At 35.1% G+C, this 21,163-nt stretch overlaps 3 protein-coding genes across 3 annotated transcripts; 1 reads left to right on the plus strand and 2 right to left on the minus strand.

Moving 5' to 3' along the window:
• The first annotated feature begins 1,197 nt into the window (after positions 1-1,197).
• On the plus strand, positions 1,198-5,570 carry LOC143550543 (phenylalanine ammonia-lyase-like). Its single transcript, XM_077041169.1, has 4 exons — positions 1,198-1,586; positions 2,912-3,489; positions 3,836-4,404; positions 4,760-5,570. Exons 1-4 carry the CDS (start codon positions 1,219-1,221, stop codon positions 5,360-5,362), a joined length of 2,118 nt encoding a protein of 705 aa, XP_076897284.1. The 5' UTR covers positions 1,198-1,218; the 3' UTR covers positions 5,363-5,570.
• Positions 5,571-7,991: 2,421 nt separating this feature from the next.
• On the minus strand, positions 7,992-9,819 carry LOC143550521 (thioredoxin-like 3-2, chloroplastic). The gene is made up of 5 exons (XM_077041152.1): positions 9,391-9,819; positions 8,509-8,583; positions 8,352-8,418; positions 8,219-8,236; positions 7,992-8,133 (listed from the first exon to the last, which is right to left on the minus strand). Exons 1-5 carry the CDS (start codon positions 9,729-9,731, stop codon positions 8,029-8,031), a joined length of 606 nt encoding a protein of 201 aa, XP_076897267.1. The 5' UTR covers positions 9,732-9,819; the 3' UTR covers positions 7,992-8,028.
• Positions 9,820-12,775: 2,956 nt separating this feature from the next.
• LOC143550522 (putative protein S-acyltransferase 15) lies at positions 12,776-16,595 on the minus strand. Its single transcript, XM_077041153.1, has 7 exons — positions 16,298-16,595; positions 15,330-15,422; positions 14,235-14,336; positions 14,088-14,159; positions 13,353-13,451; positions 13,173-13,268; positions 12,776-13,069 (listed from the first exon to the last, which is right to left on the minus strand). The coding sequence occupies exons 1-7, from the start codon at positions 16,568-16,570 to the stop codon at positions 12,974-12,976; spliced, it is 831 nt and encodes a 276-aa protein (XP_076897268.1). The 5' UTR covers positions 16,571-16,595; the 3' UTR covers positions 12,776-12,973.
• Positions 16,596-21,163: the final 4,568 nt, after the last annotated feature.

The following is a 21,163-nucleotide window of genomic DNA, read 5'->3' on the forward strand; positions in this document are numbered from 1 at the left end:
AATAGAGCAAATAATAAGATAAATATTAGAATCCATATATATCAATCAACAATGAGATACAATACATTGGTAGAGCTATAAACATATAAAAGAAAAAGAAAATGCCGAAATCTTCAGATGGGAGATTAAAAATTAGAATGAGAAGTAGTATAAGCATTATAGTGACCAACATCAAAACCGGGTGAATCATTTTGAGAATTTTATCTTGGATAAATTTAATAAGAAGAATGTTTGTTGTAAATGAAATGGGGTTAATGATTGGTTATTTATAGTGGAGGTTTATAACCCGTTTATAACGGTTATATTACCGTTTATAACGGTAATATTACCGTTTGTGTGTGTGTGTGTGTATATATAATATATAATATTAATTATTTTAAAGTAAGATAATAAATAAGATATTAAATACAGTTTATTTTATAAAATATATATATATATAATTAGTATGTACAATAATAAGAATAGAATTGTTAGTGTAAATAAATCTAACTTCTAAAATAGTTATCAAATTTTAATAACAATGTTTATACACATTATTGCTATTACTCAGTATATTAGTTAGTATATGTATATGCATAGATATATATCTAATGTACATAATTAAAGAAGTGTTTATGATGTTTATGTAGATACCTTTGTGTCTATTACCTTTCTTGATTAGGATATAAGCGGCTCGTGCTGATAACGTGTTGTGATATTAGCCCAAACTTTAACAAGCTTATAATATATGAACTTCAAGAAACAAGGAAATATGAGAATATGAGAATTTTACTGGATATCAACCTTCGTTCAAATCATTCTATTTATAAGGAAAAAAAACTACTGTGCAAAAAGTAAAATACCGACAATCTAAACTATTCAATTTTCACTTGAGTGTTCGTGTGAATAAAGGTGTTTGACAATTGTGTCATCCACCAATAATTCATACATCCACCAATAATTCATAACAACACATAAATTTTTTAACTATTTTAAATAATTAAATAGTACATTGTGTCGTCAACCTACTCAAAAGAATTTTTCTTCTTTTCATTGAAAAACCCACGTGGCATAAATCTCACCGTTGATTTCAATGACCATTAATCGCACGGCCACTATTATTTTTCAACTAACTCATAGGCCAACCGAACATAATACTAAATAGTCTATTTAAACAACATCATATTCCATGTTTTATCTAACTTCCTAACAAATATTCAATATTTTCACTTAACAAAAATGGAGAATGCAATTAATGAGAATCTATGCATGAATGATCCATTGAATTGGGGTGCCGCTGCGGCCGCGCTAAGCGGCAGCCACCTTGATGAGGTAAAGAGAATGGTGGAGGAGTACCGAAATCCGGTTGTGACATTAGGTGGCAAAAAACTTACTATTGCTCAAGTGGCTGCGGTCGCCACCAGAAGTGCCACGGATGTTATGGTGGAGTTATCGGAGTCTGCTAGGGACGGGGTGACCGCGAGCAGTGATTGGGTGATGGAGAGCACGATGAATGGTACTGATACATATGGTATCACCACCGGCTTTGGTGCTACCTCTCACCGGAGAACCAAAGAGGGTGGAGCACTTCAACATGAGCTCATTAGGTACATTTTTATTATATAAATTTATGTTATATTAATAATAAACTTAGTATATTATTATTAACTAATTAACTATTTGAATGAAATATAGTTAGGATCTAACAAAACCATATAATAACAATGCACGTATATAATAACTTATACTATTTATACTTATCTAGTGAGTATGTTCGTATTAATTAGACTCTTACTATTGAAGTTGGTGGGATAGGTTAACTAAAACCTTGTAGTTGTCATTTCTTATTATTACTTTTTTTTTAAACCATTTTTAATCGGTCAAAGTGGATTAAAATTCTTCCTTGTTTTTAATTAGTTTTTGTCCTTTCGTTTGGCTTTCGCTAGATTCATTTTATAGAGCGAGTTATTCGAATAATAGTTTCCACCTAAAATAATGTCTATTAAATGATTTTTATATCACAACCAGACTGTTTGGTTTCGGACTAAATTAAAGTGATTAGATATATGAAAATGGAAGTATGAAATATAGACGATGATAAGTGATAACATTACGACTATCTTAAAATAAATAACATAGTTTGGCTGAATTGCAGCTGAATCATTTTTGTGTTTTATAATTTAAATTCTCAAATATATTGTTTTTTTTTCTTTTTTGTTATGCTGTTTGATTATTCTAACTCACAACCTTTTTTTTTTGAACGACCAATAAAAATATATATATTATATATGAATTCCTACTCATAACTATTCGCAAAAACTAATTTCTCACCATCCAACTAAACCCAATTTTTCACTCACATAGAACCTAACTTAACCCAAAATTTTCAAATTCCAAACCAAACCATTTTTTAATTAAATAAATATAATTTATGATTGTTCTCATATTCTTACGAACACAATAAATATTAAAAATTATAATATTATTTCAAAACAAATTAGCTATTTATTATGTAAAACTTTAAAACATGGTCTATATTTATTTTATTAGAAAATAATTTTTTGGAAGAATTGGTTGTAAATAAAATTTATAGCGAAATTCCTAAAAAAGAAGAAAATAAATTGTGCCTTTTGATTAAAAAAAGTTAATATTACAAGTTATTAGACAAAAATAAAAATTCTACATGAAATGAATTATCAAAAAATAACACTTAACAGTCTGAAAATTTAAAAACTACGAAAAAAAGGTTGTGATCTACGTTGGTGGAACAAGTGAACAACTTGGTTGTGAAGATAAATATAAATTTTTTTTTGTTTTAAATAATTTGGATGGAAAAGTGATGTTGAATTAGAAATTGAGATAGAAAAAAGTATCTCAACTTATAAAGAAAATGAATTGTATGTTATATTCATGTGAAACTAAACCATTTCAGATTCTTAAACGCTGGAATTTTCGGTACCGGCACAGAATCCGACCACATGCTGCCACAATCCACCACAAGAGCCTCCATGTTGGTCAGAATCAACACCCTCCTCCAAGGCTACTCCGGCATCCGCTTCGAAATCTTGGAAGCCATCACATCTTTCCTCAACCACAACATCACCCCATGCCTCCCCCTTCGCGGCACAATAACTGCCTCGGGCGACATTATCCCACTTTCCTACATTGCTGGGATATTAACCGGCCGCCCCAACTCCAAAGCCGTGGGCCCCACCGGAGAAATCCTCGATGCCACCGCCGCTTTTCAACATGCCCGACTCGGTCCCGGGTTTTTTGACCTACAACCTAAAGAAGGACTTGCATTGGTCAATGGGACCGCGGTTGGGTCAGCATTGGCGGCGGAGGTGCTTTTCGAAGCGAACATTCTTGCAGTCTTGGCGGAAGTCTTGTCCGCCTTGTTTGCGGAAGTCATGCAAGGAAAACCCGAGTTTACGGACCATTTGACGCATAAACTTAAGCACCACCCCGGACAAATCGAAGCAGCTGCCATCATGGAACACATTTTAGAAGGTATTAATATTTCCGTAGTTTGATATGCTAACACCATTATATAGGGCACTGTAAGCCTGACAACCGGTCGATGCCCGTAATTTTCAGAGTCAAAACACCTTTTTATATATTTTTTTAATTTTTTTTTCTTTTTTACAAAATAGGTATGGATCTTAATCATTTTTAAATATATTGGGACCAAAATTTTTTTTTTATCGATAACTTGATAGGGTGTGCGGCCTTTTTATATCGAATCAGCCGAGGTATTTAAAGCATAGGGGTCGGCCCTGATTCAGAGGATACATTATAATGTGAATTAGATGCAATTAAGATAAATTTAAAGCCTCAATCATATGTCCTCTAACAGGTAGTTCATATGTGAAAGAAGCCAAAATAATACATGAAATGGACCCGCTACAAAAGCCGAAACAAGATCGTTACGCTCTCCGTACATCTCCTCAATGGCTCGGACCACTTATTGAAGTGATCCGCGCATCAACAAAGTCTATCGAGCGAGAGATTAACTCGGTTAACGATAACCCGTTGATTGATGTTTCAAGAAATATGGCACGCCATGGAGGAAACTTTCAAGGGACCCCGATTGGTGTGTCGATGGATAATGCTCGGTTAGCGATTGCATCTATCGGGAAGCTCATGTTTGTGCAATTTTCCGAGCTAGTGAATGACTTGTACAATAATGGGTTGCCATCGAATCTTTCGGGGGGTCGAAACCCTAGTTTGGATTATGGTTTCAAAGGAGCTGAGATAGCTATGGCTGCTTATTGTTCGGAGCTTCAGTTCTTGGCTAACCCGGTAACCAATCATGTGGAAAGTGCCGAGCAACATAACCAAGACGTTAACTCGTTAGGGTTGATTTCGGCAAGAAAAACAGCTGAAGCCGTTGAGATTTTAAAGCTCATGTCATCAACTTACTTGGTATAGTACCCGAGTTTTATTAAAAATAACATATTTATGCATGGATACACATTGGTATTTTTGGGTTTGTTTCATAAGAAGGTTATCGCCCTTGCCAAGGGTGACCTTTGGTCTTAATCTTCTCTGCTCGTTGACAAAGTTAGAGCATGGAAATTAAGACCAAACAGGTCGTGATAACCTCCTTTTGAAATAAATCCAAGTTAATACCCTCTTCTAGTTCATCTATTGGATGAATAACCATTTATATAAAAAGATCGTTTATATATATCATATCAATATAAGTAATTGATCAACAATAATAATAATAATAATAATAATAATAATAATATCTTACGGCGTTTTCATTATTTAACAGGTAGCACTATGTCAAGCAATCGACTTAAGGCACTTGGAGGAAAACCTAAAGTTAACCGTCAAGAATGTGATTAGCCAAGCGGCTAAGAAAGCGTTAACCATGGGTCCGAATGGCGAGCTTCACCCGGCTCGGTTTTGTGAAAAGGATTTGCTCAAAGTTGTAGACCGTGAACATGTGTTTGCATACATTGATGACCCATGCAGTGCTACGTACCCACTCATGCAAAAGCTAAGGCAAGTAATAGTTGATCATGCTCTTGCAAACATGAAAGCTGAAATGGATTCAAACACATCAATCTTTCAAAAGATTGGTGCTTTTGAGGAAGAACTGCATACCCTTTTGCCTAAAGAAGCTGAAAACACGCGGGTAGATCACGAAAGTGGCAAACTGGCTGTATTTAATAGGATTGAGGAATGTAGGTCGTATCCGTTGTATAAGTTTGTGAGGACAGAGCTTGGAACCGGTTATTTGACAGGAGAGAAGACGGTGTCACCCGGGGAGGAGTTTGATAAGGTTTTCTCGGCGATATGCGAAGGGAGGTTGATTAATCCGTTGCTTGATTGCTTGAAGATGTGGGATGGGACTCCACTACCCATTTCGTAAGTGAAATGAGTTCGTTTCGGTCAATTTGATATACATCAAACGACGCTCGATATCTTTAGTTTAAATGTTGTAATCTAATATGTACCTTGTTGATTTTGTGTCTTGAAACTTGTTGGATGATCAAACTGTAATATAAACATTTTATTTTCGTTTTTCATGAAACTGTTATGTAACTTTTGTAAATTTAAATAAATTAGTTGGATGGTCACATTGAGAACAACTTATTATAAATCTCATGAATTTTATTTAAAACTATGAGATTTATTATCGATTATCGTTTGGGAGATCAATTTGTATCATGAAGTAATGCTCGAACATGACTTGTCTAATGATTTCGATTAAGATTTCTTATGGACTAATCATGGATTGATCATTCGGTAATAAGGGAAGCAGAAACGAACTCAAAGCTTCACCCCTACACCTCACCTACACCGTGACAAATATCCAAAAACAAGATTAGAACCCTCGATGGCACGAAAGTCACGCTTTCGTCTTGGACAAAGTTGTTCAAACTGCACGCCAAGGCATACAGTGTATTGGAGCATATTGATGGTACAGAAGCTCCAACTGAATCAGAAGGGCCTATAGTCAATGGATCGAAATTGACTCTCTGGTATTACATTGATTTTAAGTACACTTCCTGATGAATTATTAAGTTCCGAATGATTTTCTTGAACAACAAAAGCTCCCGAGCGGCTGCTCTCATACAGTATTGTTTCATTGTTATCAAATGTTAGGTAGCAGTTCCTTGTACATGTTGATTAGTCTAGGTGTAGTAGTAATGGTTTGATTGTCCATATACACAGATCGTTGAATGAGAAGGGTAGCTAATGATTTGAGAGTTTTATCTCCTTCTTCTTCTTTAGCTCGTTTACCCGTTTTGATGGGCTTCCAAGAGAATACGATGTGGCTGGTGCTTTTATCAATCAAAGCTCTCATATGTGGGATACCGCTCGAAGCATGCTACAGCTCAAGCAACACCGCCTAGTCTCCTCAGTCTGCAACGAGAAGCCAACCAAGGACGCTGGCCAACAAGCCGGATTCCCTGGACATGCACAATATATTCAGCAGTCATCGGCCCACTTCCTTGCAGGCGCATCAGCTCCAGTAATTCCTAATGGTGTCATGGCAGGCCCATCTAATAATGCATGTTAACCTCAGCACTAGAGGTGCAAAAAAAACCTAAACCCGGAACCGGACCCGAAAAAACCCGGGACTGGTCTTTTTTATACCCTGGTTTTACTACCCTAACCCGTACCCGACCCTAGAGTTGTACAAAAAAACCGGTTTGGGACCGGTTTTAGGCAAACTTAACCGAACCGGTTTGGGTTTAAAACCGGTTTCACCCAAACCGGTTCTCAAACCGACCCAAACCGCCAGTTTCAGGACCGGTTCCCCTTAAGATCGACCAAACCGGTTTTAAAACCGAACCGGTTTGAGGAAAACTGGTTTAAAACCGGTTTATAAACCGAACCGAACCGACGTGACCAGGCCGACCTATCTTGTGTCTAAACCGGTTTATAAACCGAACCGGTTTGAGTCAAACCGGCTTTGACCAGCCGTTGACCAAACCGGTTCGGTTTGGGTTTAAAACTGCTTTTGTACACCTCTACCCGACCCTAAAGGTGTACAAAAAAACCGGTTTGGGACCGGTTTTAGGCAAACCAAACCGAACCGGTTTGGGTTTAAAACCGATTTCACCCAAACCGGTTCTCAAACCGACCCAAACCGCCAGTTTCAGGACCGGTTCCCCTTAAGATCGACCAAACCGGTCGGGCCGACCCTACCCGTACCTGGCTCTACCCGTAGGGTACGGATAGGGTATGCATTTCACTACCAAAAAAACCTGTACCCGGAACTGGACCCGATTTGTACCCGGTAATACCCGAAAACAGGAACCGGTTCCATACCCGGAAGCGGGTTTTTCAAATACTCGATATATACCCGAAATTATCCGAAAAATACACCAAAAAGAAGTGCAACCCCTTAAAAGACCCAATCTATACCCAAAATATGCCCCCAAAAAACCAGAAAACAGGGTTTTTCTAATACCCGGAAATAGGGTATTCGAATAGCCGATTTAGAATACCCATTCTATGCCCGACCCAAACCCGATGCATAGGGTATGGTTTTTAGAGATAATACCTGGTCATACCCGAAGCATGTTCCTTATCCGGAACCGGGCATTAGAAAAACCCGATTTGTTCACCTCTACTCAGCACTTTGCGGGCTTTACCGACTATAGCCCAACAGATCTGGCCCAGGGGCTGCAACAAGTTCATCTTGCCACACCCGACACAAACTGGTACATGGGTTCGGGAACAACCTCACATCTTGCGAAAGAACCAGCTAAGATTTCTGCGCCCCTATCGTCTTACCTATACTAGGATCCGGCCACACCGTTTACTCGAATATATAATATAAATTGCATTTTTTATGAACTCACATAATCAATGAAAAACGAATTCATAAAAATTTATATTGAAATTAATCCATCTAACTTTACAAACAGATACAAAAACAACAGATTAAGGATTGTATAGAAAAAAAAAGGTTTATTTCTTATTATCTGCAGTATATACTTCTCTCTATGTCAGTTTTTGAAAAAAAAAAAAACAAAACAAAACAAAATTACAAGAACAAATGTATAACCAAAAAGAAAAACATTAAGGTGGCCCTTCATCATCTATCATTTCACGAACCTCGTTAGCAACTAAATACGCCTTGTGACCTCCGATCACCTCAGCCTGTTTCTTCCCATTTTTCCATAGCTGCAATACGAAAACACTTTAGTTTTACAAGTAAAAACAACTTGCAAGCATGGTGAAATATGTTTAATATAATCAATTTGTTCACCTGTATAGTTGGCATTTTCTGTGATTCATAGACCAAATTGACATGAAATTGAATAAAGCAGATGTTAAAATGATAATATCTCAAAATGATGTTTGATAAAATTGAACCAACTGTGTGAGCATTAGAGACTTACAGTGACACCGGCCCGAACCACAAGCTGATATGGGACATTGTTCACATCAATGCTATAAAACTTTACCCTGCTTTCAACATAGACAAACAATAATGTGTGAAATGCGTATCGCGATGATTATTAAAAAGTGTTTAAGAAACGAGTATTTGAGCAAAACCTTGGGTGATAATTAGCAGCCAATTTTTCCAATTTTGGTTTCAAATATATACATTTTCTGCACCAATTTGCCATCCTACAAACACAAGTAACATGAATCACAAGCTAAATTTTACTGCTACGTAACTAGCTTATTATAATTGAAATTAGGCCTCTAAACCAACCGAACGCTTAGCAAACAGATCGTGAACCATTCTTCTGAATGTTCTTTTATTTAATAAACAAACAAAAGATATTGTTTATTTATTTAAATGAATGAATATGAGCACATGTCTCCTTCGTTCATTTATGTTTGTTCATTCATATTTGTTAGTTTATGTATGTTTTTTAATATTATTCATTAAAAGTTTTGGCCCGTTACAATTTATTTTAGTTATTAATGGCTTCTGAAGCCCAACGAATTTTTAACTAGCTTTAGCTCATTATGTTCGTTCATCTATGTACATTCATGAACATTCATTTATACTGTTAACAAACGCACATAAACAAACATAAACTTATTCATTTTTCTAACGAACGAATTCATATATGTTCGTAAACATTCTTTTATGTTCGTTCATTTATGTTTGTGACTTTACGTTTGTTAATATATTCATTTAAATTTTTGCCACATTAAAACTTAGTGTTATGTCCGTTCGTTTACCTTCATAACACACTACACATAAACAAACATACATGAACACATTCATTTTCTTAAAAACGAACAAGAAAAGTCGTTTTAAATGTTCATGTTCGATCGTTTATTCATTTGGCTTTCACCGAACAAACACGAACTTGCTTCATTCGATTCGTTTACAAGGCTAATTAAAATCACCTTCAAAACCAATACAAACCAAATCACGAAACTTTACAACGCAATCACGAATTAAATGAATAAACATACCATAAAACAACGACTGATTCATCATCATCAGAAACCACTCGATCAAATTGCGATTCATTTAAAACAGGTTTCAGCTCAATTGCAACAGGGGAAGAAGAAGAAGAAGAAGAAGAAGAAGAAGAAGACGACTCAATAGCAGAAACCGATCCTTGCTGGCTCAAATTAGCCAGCACCTTCAAACACCCTGAATATAAATCGTCTTTAATTTTCAAATAACCACACGAATCGGAAATCAGCCGTGAAGATCGGAAGCTTGAATATGACAGACGACTGGGTGGATGAAGCAGTGAATTGGGTGTCTGAAGAGGTGAAGTTGGTAATAATCTGGTGGCGTCCGACATGGCGGCTGCCGTAGGTTAAGGTTTAGATCCGAGGAAGCACGAGGCAAGTTGTTGAGGAAGACGATGAAGTGGAATATTATTATGCCAACTGCGCATTTTACTATTATTATTATTATTATTATTATTATTTTATTTCGTTGAAACCCACTTTTACTTTTAGGGGTGTTTGGTAGAGGTATTTGATTGGAGAGAAATGGAATTAGAAATATTTCTTTTGTTTGTTTTCCATTTTTCATTTCTATTTCTCTTTCTATTTCTCTAAAACTAGAGAATTCCGTTTCTCTTTAAAACAAAGAGAAATCCATTTCTCAGCAGCCTCCTCATAGCATGTCACCACCTCGTCTCCGGCCACCACCTCGTCTCCGACCACCACCTCGTCTCCGGCCGCAACCTCGTCTCCAAGTCTGCAACCGCCACCTCGTCTCCAAGTCTGCAACCACCACCCCGTCTCCGCCGTTCGCAGTGGTGAACACAGAGATGGTAACTGGTTGTAGGTTGCAGGTGGTACGGATGAACGGAGATTAGGGTTTCAAGTGGTGGTTCGTGGTAGGTTAGGGTTTTCAAATGGTCGGGTGATTGTGGTCGCAGGTGGGTGACAGTGGTGGTGGAAATCGGCGGTGGTTGCAGGTGGCTTCTGATTATTATCATCATCATCGCCACCACAACCACCACTACAAAATCTCTAAAGAGGCAGTGATGACAGATCTGAGCCTCCTTTTTCTATATCTTATGTTCCAAAAATTTGAATCTTTTTAATTTCTTGTGTATTGTGGTTGAAGAATGGGGTTTGGTGGCGGCAGCCGGTGGTGGTGGGCTGTGGTTGAAGAAAGGGCTGTGGTGGTGGTGCTGGTGGTGTGGGGCTGTGGTGGTGGGGCTGTGGTGGTGGTGCTGGTGGTGGTGGGGCTGCGGTGGTGAGTGGTGTCAGGTTGGGTGGAGGTGGGGTTGGGTATGGTAGAGTTCTCTGTTTATTTTCTCGTGTACCAAACAAGAGAAATGATTCTCATTCTCCATACCAATTCTCTTTCTCTACAATTCCATTTCCATTTCTATTTTCTCTCCATTTCCATTCTCTGTACCAAACACCCCCTTATATTATTATTATTTTTCTCACAAAAATAATTTTTTTTTTTCGTTTGCTTATTATTATTTTTTATGTTAGTAGAGTTTTATATAGAGAAACAACTTGATATTATGTTATATTACAACACGCACTATGTAAAATCTAATTATTGTCTACCTTGTGAGACTCAAACTCGCACAACACTCTAGTTTAGTGAGCAGTGAAGAATCCATGATTTTTCATAAGTAGAAGAGAAAACGTATTAAGTTAGGATGAGTGAAGCACGAGTCAGATAAAAAGTTTGCATTAATCTTAACCAAGCATAAAAAATGATTTAAAAATATAACTTATTTATGAAACTGAAGTACTGGACATTTTTGTTGAAACCAACAACTCAATTTGGAATGTTTTTCTGGATAAGATGTGATGCTATAAACTTTAAACGATTTTTCTTATGCATAAATATGTATATGGGCTTGAACAGCTTGGAAGGGCTTCTGATTCGGGCTTGCTAGCAGTAGTCTACAAGCTGAAGTAGTTGGAGCTGTTTTTAGGAACTGATGGGCCGCAGTGAAGATTGTTAGGCCCATGTCTCATTGGCATCTATAAACGACGAATTACGAGAAGGTTTTCAGTAGAGGCGCATATCTCAATCGCTTGTCTCTCTAGTTTTTCGTCTCCAAATTTGGGTGTCGTCTTTGTGATTCGATTCCAGTTTGATAAGAGAGTTATAGTTAGAGGTGTACAAAAAATCCGGTTTTAGGCAAACCGAACCGAACCGGTTTGGGTTTAAAACCGGTTTCACCCAAACCGTCAGTTTCAGGACAGGTTCCTCTTAAGATCTACCAAACCGGTTTTGAAACCGAACTGGTTTGAGGAAAGCCGGTTTATAAACCGAACCGACGTGACCAAACTGGTTCAGTTTATAAACCGGTTCGGTTTGGGTTTAAAACCGATTTTATACACCTCTAGTTATAGTTGATCGCATCATCACGTTAATAATTTGAGTATGTTTATGTATTAGAGATTCTCTCTGTTTTTTGCTCATACCTGATCTCATATACTTCTAAACATGTGTATAATATTACATCGAATTAAAAAAATTACATCAAAACTAAAGGAAAACAAACAACAAGCTGCCCCGCTAGGCCATTTTGAATTGCAAACTTGTTTCATATTGAAATCAAGTTGTTACGTATCTAATTGTTTGTTTGAGGAACAATAAAAATGTGGATACATGTTTTGTGACAATTATACACCCTATCATAACCCGCTTATTAATATGGAAGCAGGTAGGGTTATATATCAAGGACGAATTGATATAACTCACCAAAACGTAAACAAACAACACTAAATATTGGATAACGCTCAAAGGTGAAAGATTATCTAGGCACAGTCGGAATGCGTGGCGCCAATAGTATACAATTTAACGCATCCTGATGTTACAGACTATCGAATAAATATAGGTGCGATAAAGCAGCACCTAAGAAGTCAATAAGGAAAACCCTGTAACACCTAGACATATCAGTATTGTAAGATCAATGTAGTCAAGTGTCAACATTAGAACTTCTCTTATCACAAAGATTATGTATCCACCTCTTGTTCAATATGAGGTTACACGACACAAGTCACGTATCATGATTTCTCAGGTATAACCGTCATCTAACAGGGCACAAAGTTGATACCTGAACAAGATTCAGGTACTTACATTTCATGGTTGTATAAGTATTCATGTACCGTTACCAAACAAAAGCCTGTGTACGCAAGTAAAAATGAATACACGACCAAGAATTTGTAGCAACTTCATGTCTTACACTATTAAACAATTAAAAATGGTACAAACATCACCACCAAGATAGGTAAAATTCTGCATTGAACATTAATACAATATAAAATCCAAACAAAAAGGTCAAATCTTTGTTCTTCCTGTAATTCTCGCCTTTCCCTGCTTTTATTATCAATGATTTCATCCAACACTAGAAAAACAATCTTAATCTAAGCTAACATGCAACACAAAACCTAAAACAACAAAAACATATCAAACACTTTTCACCAAACATGTACAGGAACACCGCCATTAATCTTACCACTTCCCTATTTACCTCCATTATCATGTTACCATAAAAAAATTAACATCAAAACTGTAAAAAAAATATATATCAAATATGATGTGAAAACAACATTATAAGCTGTCACGAACCGTAGGAAAGCTTGTTCCATCTTTGACATGGCTCGATGCAGACGGCCAAAGCCATTTCAACACATGTGGGCCCAAAATCTGTCGGTAAGAAAACAAAAATCAACATGTATATCACGCATAAACTAATGTGTCTTTTGCATAAAATAATAAAAATATACAAAAATGAAGAAAAAGACGGTACCATCGTGACATTTCTGTATACACCAAGATCGTATGCATGCTTATAAATCTGTCCCGACTTCTTTGCTAGCCACATTTTTCTAGTTCCTTCATAATACTGAAAGAAAACAAAAACGTTTACTAGTTAAAGTCAAATGGTTGACTTTAATCGGTATTGTCATCAAACGCTACTTTTTTTTACCTCTATTGTGGTCATATTATGAGTCAACAGGTAAATATGCCAGCCAAAGAGAGTTCCAAGCGTCAAACTTAACAGAGAAATCATTACCGCGGATGTAATCTATAAAATAAAACAAAATTTAGAAACATCATAAATGTTGTTATTGACTCATTCATCTGCTCCTCAAATTTGAATTTTGAAGCCAGCCAATTTGTTTCAAATGTGAAATTGACTTTGAAACATCATAAAACAGGTTTCAAGTTATAACTTAAAGAATGTGGTTCGGGCAAAGTAACACCTTCGGGGTCTAATGCTAAAAAGTTGAAAGTATGAGGTTTCAAATTTATAACAAGTTCGGAATCCAAGCCTAACTTCCGTTAAACTTTCTGTTAACTAAATGACCAAAATACCGTTCTGTTAACTTGCGTGCAACATCAGAAAGGTCAAAGATAATAATGATAATAACAAAAAACAGTTTCACATGATTTATCCTGTACAAAATTTACATTAACAGGCCCTTAATTTGTTTTTTTATTTGCTTTTAGTCACTTAAAAGGGTATTTTGGTCATTTTACCTTACGTTAAAAGAAGCTAGCCTTAGACCCTAGACTTGTTATAAAATTGAAACCTCAAACCCCAAACTTGCAACTTTTAAACGTTAGATCCGAAGGTGTTACTTTGTCCAAACAACAGGACAATCTGTGTAATAAACTCAATAATTTATATTAAAAAAAGTTGAAATAGTTAGAAACTCACATAAAATGTTTTGAGGCGAGTTGACCCGGCAGACTCCCAATCCTTTTGAAGTCCACAACCAACTATTATAACCTATATAATCTGAAATTATTAAAGACACAACTTCTGTATAATAACTAACCAACCAAATGGAGTGGTTATACATACCGTAGAATAAAGACTTGATATAGTTCCATAGAAAACGAGAAGAAAAAAGGCTTTGTAGTTCCTTTGACCAACACAATTGTTTATCCATGTGCAATGATGATCCTAACAAAACTTGAAGTATGAGATAATATCATGAATAAATATATATGTAGACATATGTAATTATGTATGTATATATAATACATGGCAGAATAAATTATTCATTTTTTCAATTTTAAAAAACTTTAAAATAACAAGATGGTTAAAAAGCGACGTGTATTCATCTCTTATAACATTCTTAAGAAGTATAGAAAAAACATTATTTGTTTATATAACAAATACATGTGTAGGTAAGTGTTTAAAATTAAAAAAAAAATAAACATATGAACAAATTAGTTTAATGGTGTTTATGTACATACTACATAACATATACATTGTGCTTAAAGAAAAATTATTTTACCACCTTCTGTATCACACTTAAAGCAAAGCATATGTTGAGAACCGCAAGAACAACATAAGTCATACACATTTCGCTTCAATGAAAAATGTATATGTTTATTTATCTCACTCAACTCATTCTTTGACTTTATCTCCTCTCTCCAATATTTTTGTTTTTAAATGTGCATATATGCATTAAAATAAATTCCATCAATTTCATGTTTTTTAAAAAATAAATTAAAAACATTGAAACCTACATGCATGTTAATCAACTTATACAATATATAGTGCAGAGTAATGCGGTTCTCGTAGTTCTCAACATATTATTAGTTCTTGAATGTATGCTAAATAAGCAAGACACGCTTCTCATGTTGCAAAAACAAGGTCAAATTTAGACAGTCAGACGGGCAAAAGATTAATAAGAACTCTACTCTCCTTATCACAAAGTAATGCTATCAAATGCATTTAGATATTATTTTGGGACAAAAAGGGTACAACTTTTTGTAAAAAACAAAGTAACAAAGTTAATCATCTGCAAAAACCAACATAGAAATGGAAATTTTGTAACAAAACTCATATTAGTTTTTGCCTTTAAAAGGTAAACTTTGACCTAAAGAGTCAAACCAAGCATCTCTCATAATAAAGTTTGTTATCAACTTATTGTATTTTCTTACGCACCATTTTTAAGACACACCTTCTGCAAACGCGACAATGGTGTGCTCTTGGAGGCTTGTATGCCACACACTTATCACAATGTTTACTAAGTGCCTCCTGCAAATTAATTATGCATCATAAAGTATCAATAAACCAAAAATAACATATGATAGAAAAAAAAAGAAAAATATTTCCCAAAGTTCAAACAATTTAAATTAGTAACATGAATTATATGCCACAGAACTGACTCGGGTTATTTGATTGAGGGGTACTCAACGAACCGAATTTTGAATACTCGAATTAATCAAACCAATTATTCAAATTTTGAAAGTTTGAAGAAGAATTCGATTACAGAACTCTAATCGAACCAAAATCAAATTGAACTTCGAGTTTTTCGAGTCCTAGAACACCGATAGTTGACAAACTACTTCTAGTTTTTCAAATAACAAACCATTAAACTAAGTAACAAACTAAATGAACTAGAAATCATATACAGAAACATAAAAATCGATTACTAGCCTAAGGATTTAGAAGTTTACGCATTTAGTGATTTAGGATATTTGTTTCTCGGGTTGATCATTAGATTGAATATTAAATGTCAATGCATATGTGTGTGTGTGTAACATAAAAATAAAAACGCATAATTTGAGTTCGAATTCAGTATCGAAAATCACAAATTCAAATAGTAAAAAACCGAATTCGAATTGAAGTTCGGGTTTTTCGAGTCGGATTCGAATGCTAAACACTACGCCTAACTCGATTATTCCATATCACGTGATGAATTTCATATCCAAATGCCAAACAAACCCTAAATTAACAATCTGTGACTTTGATCATAAGAAATAGCCAATAGATTACACAAACCCTAATCAATTTCAAGTATTCAAACCTAAATCTATGACAGCCCAAAACCCAAATTCAAGATTCAATTTCATACAACAATAAAGAATCAAACTTGAACACAAAAACTGGTATAATTAACAACATCTTACAGATTCTCTTGATTCTTGATCTGACCCATCACTAGTTTCAATATCCGGGAAATACCCAGATGGGACACCACCAGGATCAGTGAAAACACAAATCAAGAACGAGTAAAGAGTGAAGGATGCAAGCGTACTCAAGATCGCAACGTTCGTCAAACCTGCTGAGCTTTGAAACCCAACCCAGTCGTCAAGAAAGATGAACAGGGTGCCGTAGAACACGATGCTCATTAGTGCTACAACTGATAATATTGGGAGGGACACAAATCTTCGCCATTGCATCGCTTCAGTTGTTAATTTTGGGAAGATGTTGAATGGGTTTTTGTCCCTTTTGGTTGTTTTTGATTTGGGTACTATTTTCAATGTTTTAAAAAAGGGTTTTTCATTTTCACGTAGCAAGGGCTAAAAAATGGTACAACTTCAACCATGTTATATAGTTTACTTTGTAATTTAATATAGTTGCAACTTTAATTAAAAAGTAACTCAAAAACATATGATTTCATAATAAAATATAATTTAAAAGTTAATCAGTAATTAAAAAATAATACAACACTACTCGTTTTTAAAAAATAATCCAAAAGTATACTCGTTTCAATGTTAATCGCTAGGTTAAAAGTAATTTTTTAAAAATATAGGCCACAAATTATCAAAAATCTCTTGGGCTTTTTACCGGTTTGCCGGTTTAAACCGGTATTTTAGAAAAAACCGCCGGTTTGATGTTCTAGCAAACCGTCCAAAAATACCGGCCTAATATGCAAAACCCGGTATTACCGGTTCAACCGGCCGGTATGAACCGGTATTTAAAACACTGACTATTTTGTCAATATGATTTTAATTGCGTCTCAATAAGCTGACTGTGGAGTGGTAAATGAATGATGTTAGCGTTGTAAATGATTTAGGTTTGATTTCTTCATCCACTATTTAGTTTTGGTGACACCTGGTGATGATGAGCAAATAGGCGATGACCGCTGGTTTGATTATTAAGCTGAGCGGGTTTTAGCTCGCCAAACTTTCATGGGCAAGTGTTCACGAGCGTTGACTTTGGGTGAGGGTTTTCTCTGATACAGAGGCGGGTGTATCCCAATTTAAAAGATTTGTTGAACGTTAAAAAAAGTTATTTCTTTTAAGTTAGGTGTAACAATATTATATGTTATCTTATGGTTTTTAATGTATGAGGGTAACATCCCATTTGGTATGGTATGACACTATAGCTATTGTAGATGTATATTAATTTGATTCGGTATATGGAGGTCTTGTTTGGTAATGTAATTATTGGCCGGTTTGTATCGGGGTTTAACAACGATTCAGATTAGAGATCAGGGAGAAAACTATGTGTTTTGAGGAAGCGGCATGTTTAACAAACCGGGGACTACCAATAACAAGTCAACTAATTACCTTGGCAAGGAATTTGGAATTCTATTACATGGATTAAGTGGATAAGGTGGCACGGTGCGTGGTCTGGTGTCTGTGTTAGATACTGTCTTTTTAGAATTGCTTAAATTGTTATTTGTGATCCCTGGTTTGTTAGGACGAATCAGTCCTCACGAAACACTTAGTCAATTTCTCATGATTTCTTATGTAACTAGCTTGGATCAAGCTATTTCTATGTTACCAAATTATCGATATGTCTACAAAACAAGTTGATAAACAATCCAGATTTCGACCAAGCGGGGTTTGACCCCTTTGACGCTAAAAAACCATAAAGGAAATTATAATGTTGTTACTCCTTGTTTAATGACATTGTTGGAAGAACAATGCTTAAACTTTAATTAATTCATTGGTTTTGACGATGATCTAGTTATAATGTCTTATAAGTTATAACGCTGCTTGTTCAGTGATAATGATTATATGTCACATACATGTTTCTAAACACTTAGCGAACTAACTTAAGTCAAAACAACGTTCCAATACATATACTACATCAAATATATGAAGACCAAATGTTCATTGCATCAACAAAAAGAAACACAAGTTCAAGTAATACAATAACTTCGCAAGAGTCAAAGTGGACATACAACATTAAGTATGTTGTGATCTTAAAGAGATCAAAATCAAAACTAAACTAACAAAAATTTTACTAAAAGCATAATTTTTTAATGTCTTGGTCAAAATTTTTAAGATTTTAAGATTTTAAGATGTTTAGTTTAAAAATATACAAATTCTAAAGATATTAATTTAAAATAGAAAAACTAATCTTTGAGATTTCTAAAAGATAAGAAACAAATCTTTGGTGAAAGAATATAACGTTGACATAAAGGGAATAACACATTCAAATAAGTGAATAACTAACGTATAAAAGCCTACGTCCTCAAAAATGATTATATTTTGGAAAGGGCTTTGATTATTTGACCATCTTGAAAACACAAAATGAAGTCATAATCCCTTGAAAAGGTCTTGCAATCGTAGACAAAAGTAAATAAAAAGTTCACGAAGACAAGCAAGACATAGTGGACTGGGCGTTCACGATTGCTGGATCAACTAGCTTGGAGACTGGGTGGTTTAGTTGATAGTCCTGGTTTTATGTTGTTCTGACTATACACTGGAATCATTGCAAGTTATGTTCCTTACCCTTTTTGTTCTAAATTTTCATATATACATATCTATTGCATCCCTCTCAAAGAACCTTCACGTCTTACATTAAATTGAAGAAGAGAAATCAAGAAGAAGATCAAGAGCAAAGTAAAAGAGGTGCTCTACAACATTCTTGTGTTGTTGAAAGGCTCTCACTATCGAAATAACACTTGAGATATTGTTGACTTACCTTTAGGAACTAAATGGGCCAAAAAGATTAAATATAAGTTCATAGGTGAGATTGATAGATTTAATGGTAGAGTTGTTGCAAAAGGCAATAATAAAAAAGGTGTGGATTATGACAGCACATTTTTTCCAGTTGTTAAGATGATCACTATTCGTTGTGTTATAGTCTAGCTATTGAAAAAGACACTATATTCCAATTTAACATCAACAATATTTTTCTGTATGGAAATTTAAATAAACGTGTTTCTTTTTAAAGAATAAAACGAATGTGTGCAAAATTGGAAAACTCTTATTTTGTTTAAAACAAGCTCCCAAGATGTGAAATGTAAAACTAGTAAATTTATTACTAGAGTTCGGTTTTACTCCAAGCAAACGTGACCATTTCCTGTTTATTAAAACTCACGGTTCTTTACTCATTGCTTTACTGGTTTATGTGGATGGCATTATGATCACTAGTAATAATTTAGATAGACATAAATTGAGTGAAACAACTATTAAAAACAAATTTTTTTAATCAAAGATCTTGGGTGGTTAAATACTCTGTAGGAATAGAAAAGAAAAGGAAAAAAAAAGACCGTATTAATGTGAGAGGGTTTTGCAAATTATATGGTTAGGTTATGGATGGTTGTGAATGTAAATTATAGGATGAAGTGAGAAATATAGTGATTTTTTATAAATTTTGGGAGACTTTGTTTGCCCACATTTATATTTTCATATTTGTTGAATTGATTGTGATTAGAGAAGATAGAAACCGTAATAATAAAGGTTTAGAAAATATTATTTAGTTAAAACAGGAGAAAGGAATGTATTGATTTTTATTATAGAAATAGAGACGAGAACCCTGTTGGGAATGCTCTAAAAAGGGGTAAAACCCCTCAATTTTGAGATTTAAACAAAAAATGAAAACATTAAACTGTGTGGATAGATATACCTCAGTGAATATGTGAACATGCTTAAATCACTCAAAACACAACTCAATAATTGTTTTGATAAGCTTTAAAATAAACTATCTTTTTTTCATTTACAATTAATAAAAACAGGGGTTTATAAGTTTATTATATATACATGTTATTATAACTGGTAAAGTAGAATGGCACTTCAACTTTTGTATCAAGTTTATAAAAAGTGGTCTAAACACTAAAGCATTTAACTTTTTTTTAGTTTAACAAAACCTGAAATTTTTATACACCTTGTTTGCATTGGCGGATCTAATGAAGAAAAGGGTGGTTCCTCGGAACCACCCGAGTTTCGAAATAATAGTGTACGGATATATAGAAGATACTAGAGGAACCACCTTATAAATTAAGAGGGAACCATCTAAAAAAAATTCCTGGATCCACCACTGCTTGTTTGGATTTGCTTAAAAGGATTATTCATGCATATATCGACATATGGCTTTTCTAAACATGTTTCTTGAAGTATTATAAACATGATTAATTTGAAGCTTTAAAAATATATATATCAATGTTCCTTTTAAACACTTTAAAAAAATAATCTATATATGGGTTTGAACTAAAACTCTCTCATAGCACACTCACTTTCCTACTGTCATCAAGCACAACCTTCTTTCTCTTTTTATCTCAACTTGAGCCATGTCAATGAAGAAGACGGAGGAACGGGACGACCGAAGATACACGAGGAAAGGATGCAAGTCATCGGCTGGCCGGAAATGGTGCCGGTTGGCTAAAGAGCATAGAGCAAGATTCTACATTCTCCGGCGATGTATCATCATGCTTCTTTGTTGGCAAGACTGACCATCAACATCTCAATTAAGGTTACTAGATATATAATGTATATACTATATAAGTGTTGTCTAAGCATCCCATCATGGCACCTCCGATTATGCCTGCTTCCTTGCTTTCTGAGTCTCCCCTTGTCGTGGACGTTGATAGTGTGCTTGGGTGCATTAAGTCTTTCCCTAAAGGGACTTCGTGTGGGCGGGACGGTTTGCGAGCCCAACACATTTCAGATGCGTTGTGCGGAGAGGGGTCTCCGATTGCGGATGGTTTGCTCAAGGCTATCTCTGCGGTGGTTAATTTATTTTTGGGGGGAAGGTGTCCTAAGGTGTTGGCAGAGTTTGTTGCGTCTGCCCCACTTACGCCGTTGCTTAAACCGGAC

Source organism: Bidens hawaiensis, unplaced genomic scaffold (genome assembly GCF_021521415.1).
Source record: "Bidens hawaiensis isolate Kalapana, Puna unplaced genomic scaffold, B.hawaiensis_p1.1 tig00016045_1, whole genome shotgun sequence".
Taxonomy (NCBI): domain Eukaryota; kingdom Viridiplantae; phylum Streptophyta; class Magnoliopsida; order Asterales; family Asteraceae; genus Bidens; species Bidens hawaiensis.